Source organism: Myotis brandtii, unplaced genomic scaffold, assembly GCF_000412655.1.
Source record: "Myotis brandtii unplaced genomic scaffold, ASM41265v1 scaffold1774, whole genome shotgun sequence".
Taxonomy (NCBI): domain Eukaryota; kingdom Metazoa; phylum Chordata; class Mammalia; order Chiroptera; family Vespertilionidae; genus Myotis; species Myotis brandtii.
In genome coordinates, this window is record NW_005356575.1 from 436943 (window position 1) to 440532 (window position 3590).

General features: G+C 59.8%; 1 protein-coding gene across 1 annotated transcript; it reads left to right on the top strand.

Annotated features, from left to right (window-relative positions):
• The first annotated feature begins 6 nt into the window (after nucleotides 1-6).
• On the top strand, nucleotides 7-3200 carry ZNF296 (zinc finger protein 296). Its single transcript, XM_005863383.2, has 3 exons — nucleotides 7-151; nucleotides 362-511; nucleotides 2127-3200. Exons 1-3 carry the CDS (start codon nucleotides 70-72, stop codon nucleotides 3095-3097), a joined length of 1203 nt encoding a protein of 400 aa, XP_005863445.1. The 5' UTR covers nucleotides 7-69; the 3' UTR covers nucleotides 3098-3200.
• Nucleotides 3201-3590: the final 390 nt, after the last annotated feature.

The window sequence follows — 3590 nt, forward strand, 5'->3', positions numbered from 1 at the left end:
CGGGGTTCCCCAAAGGAAGTGCCCGCGCCAGGCCGCCTCGAGGGCGCACCCCGCTACTGCCCTAGCCTGATGCCCGCCGTCGGTACCCTCCTCGCCCTCGGCTTGCAGAACCAGCCGGCGCCGTGGACTTCTCTGGTCCCTAATCCTCACGGTAAGAGCCCCCTGTGCCGGGCCCCGCGACCCTCCCCTTTCACTCTCGGGTGGGACGCCGGCCTCCCGCACCGCTCCGCGGCCCCTGCCCCTGCCGTGTTTCCGTAGCTAGGTCCTGGCTCCCTTCTCACCTCCGGGTTTCCCCTCTCCCTCGGAACCCCCAGCCGGTTCTGGCCCCACCCCATGCTCACCACCCGCTTCCTCCCTGCAGACCGCCAGCCCTGGACTGACAAACACCCAGATACGTTGACCTTCGGCCTCTGCCTGCAGACCTTCCCGCTGAAGGCCATCACGGCTTTCATGGACCACAAGAAGCAGGGCTGTCAGCCCTCGAGAGGCCCCAGCCCTTGCCCGGACTCAGGTGAGTAGAGCTGGGATGCCACCCCCTCTCAAGTTCAAGGGCCCGGCTTCCTGTGGGAGAAGGGGCTGAGCTGGACAGGCGGGGCAGTGAGCACTACTTCCCCTTTCTGCTCCCCATCGGGTGTAGCCTAGGCGTGGCCAGGGCCTGCCCTGTCCTAGGGCTGGGACTAGTGGTGGTGCGAAGGGTGGGGGCAGGGCTGGGCAGGGAAGGAGGATGGCCCACTGGGTGTGGCCAGCCCCAGAAGACTGGTCTGGGGACTTGCCACACACGCCCCCCCAATCTGGTTTCACTTCTCCTTCCCCTTGGCCAGAAATAACTGGCCAGGTGGCTGGACCAGTGTGGCAGTAGGGGGACCCTGGGGAGGGCAGTGGTCTGGGGGAGGGGCGGCCTGAGGCCAGCTGGAAGGGTAGTGTTGCCCCCTCTCCTGGAATCTCCCAGTCGTGCTTGCTGGGAAGCCCCTGGTTTGAGCCGGGTCCTCCTGTCTGGGCACCTGGGTTCCTTCTCTTGGAATGGAATTAAACCCTTATCGTGGCACTAGGCTCAGGATTTTCAGCCCCCCCGCCTATAAGCTGGGATTTTTTCGAAAAGGGCTGGGCCACAGGGAGGGTCCTATATTGAAAGGAAGAGCTGTGATCAAATCCGATACCGAGTGCGCGCAGGGAGGGGCTGTGATGGAATTATTGGAAAGAAACACAGACTCTTGGAGGATTGTGGACTCAACCCAGCTAAGGTTTACTGAGAGGTTACATGGACCCAAACTCTCAGTTGTTCCCCATTTGAGGTCACAACAACCCCGAAAAGGGAGAGGATCCCCATATTCTAGCAAGTGTGGAAACTGAGGCTCAAAGAGGGGGTTCTTTTTAAATACGTTTTTATTGATTTTAATTTTTTTGTGTGTTTTTTGTTAATCTTCACCTGGAGATATTTTTCCATTGATTTTTAGAGAGAGAGTGGAAGTGGGGGGGAGAGAAACATCGATGTGCCTCCTGCATGTGCCCCACCAGGTACGTGCCTTTGACCTCTGACTGGAATCGAACCCGGGACCCTTTGGTCTGCAGGCCGATGCTATCCACTGAGCAAAACCGGCTAGGGCTAGCACACTGTTTTTGGTCACCTTGAGCAAGGCCTTCCTGATCCCCCAATATGAAATAGCACTCCCCGTCCCTCACTCTGCTTTAACTTTTCACTTTTTTTTTTAACTTATTCACTTTTCCACAAAGATTTCCTTTCTTCTTTTAAAGTTGATTTGTACCACTTATGCATTCATTGGTTGCTTCTTCTATGTGCTCTGACTGGGGGTTGAACCCACAACCTTGGCACATGGGGATGATGCTCTATCCAATTGAGTTACCTGGCCAGGAGGGCATCTCAGTGATTTTCAAGCACGGAAAGAACCCTTGCATACTCATCATCCACTCCCGACTTTCCTTGCTTCTTGTCCATCTAGCCCCCTCCCTGAACATCAGCTTCCTGAGGGCAGGGGTTTTCCCTGTCCTCTTGCCGTTTTGAGGCCCTAGAACATAGGCTTTCCCACAGAATGTGTCCAACTGGCAAGCTGTGACCGCTACTGCTGTGCTTTTTACCCATCACACTAACACCCAGCCTGTCTCTGCAGAACTTGAGGACCTGAAGGCTTTGACTTGCCTCCGCTGTGGCCGACAGTTCACAGAGGCCTGGAAATTGCTGCGCCATGCCCAGTGGGACCATGGACTGTCCATCTACCAGACGGAATCCGAGGCCCCAGAGACTCCGCTGCTGGGCCTGGCAGAGGTGGCTGCAGCCATGTCAGCAGTGGTGGGGCAGGAAGTGGAGGCCAAGGGCTCCCAGGCGAACAGCCTCCCCCGGCGGAGCCCCACCTGCTCTGTGTGCATGAAGACCCTCAGCTCCTTCAGCAACCTCAAGGTGCACATGCGCTCGCACACGGGCGAGCGGCCCTACGCCTGTGACCAGTGTTCTTACGCCTGTGCCCAGAGCAGCAAGCTCAACCGCCACAAGAAGACCCACCAGCAGCTGCAGCCTCAGATCCCCGACACTGCCAAGGCCAGCCAGCAACAGGCCTCAGCTGCCCCTCCGGAGCCAGCCGCCCATGCCGCTGCCCCAGCCAGGACTCTCCTGTGCAGCCGTGAAGGGGCTGGAGCTGCCGACACAGCGGGCGTGCAGGAACCTGGGGCTCCAGGTGGTGGAGCTCAGGCTGGTCCTGGTGGGGATGGTTGCGGTGTCGCCATCAAGAAAGAGAGAATCAACTCTGCCCAGATCCCAGAGAAGTTGCCTAAGAAGACTCCAAAGACAGTGGGCAAGAGCCATGGGCCCGGGGGCAGCTGTGAGTTCTGTGGGAAACGTTTCACCTGCAGCAGCAACCTGACTGTGCACCGGCGCTCACACACCGGGGAGCGGCCCTATACCTGCGAGCTCTGCCCCTATGCCTGTGCCCAGAGCAGCAAGCTGAACCGCCACCGCCGCATGCACGGTCTGGGGCCTGGCGGGGCCCGCTTTGAGTGCCCCCACTGCCGCGTGCCCTTCGGCCTGCGGGCCACCCTGGACAAACACCTGCGGCAGAAGCACCCCCAAGCAGGCGGGGAGGCCTGAGTGGCAGGAATGCCCTTCCCCCCTGCCGTTCCTGGTACCACTGCTCATGTATCTGTTGATCATGTCCTACTGTGAATAAATCCTCCCTCCCTCCCTCTGGTTATACACGTGTGGACTTCGCTTTCTTGGGGCATCTGAGGTGGGGCAGGCGGCTTCCCCTCCTTGGGGTGGACGGCTGGACAGACCGGTTTGGAATGAGGGGGTGAGGGAAAGGCCAGCCCCCAGTGCCTGTGGCTCGGCAGGACTGGCACAGAAAGCCGTGCTCCCGGTTCCCGATGTGGGCGAGGGCAGGGAGAGGCCTGGACCTGTCACCAGAGGCCCTGGGCAAAGTCCTGGCCCATCCTCCACACGTGGGTGCGGGGCCCTTTTCCTACTGCATGGAGCCCCTGCCCTCACTGGGCCGCAGGCACAGATGCAGTCAGGCTTCCCATACAGGCAACACTGGCGCCTGTCCCCTCCCAGCAAGTCTCTGTCTCCACCACCACCACCCCGC

Coding starts and splice junctions, on each gene's coding strand:
- ZNF296 (XM_005863383.2), top strand. CDS start 70: ATGCCCGCCGTCGGTACCCTCCTCGCCCTCGGCTTGCAGAACCAGCCG. Junction 152..361: donor TCTGGTCCCTAATCCTCACG/GTAAGAGCCCCC, acceptor TCCTCCCTGCAG/ACCGCCAGCCCTGGACTGAC. Junction 512..2,126: donor CAGCCCTTGCCCGGACTCAG/GTGAGTAGAGCT, acceptor CTGTCTCTGCAG/AACTTGAGGACCTGAAGGCT.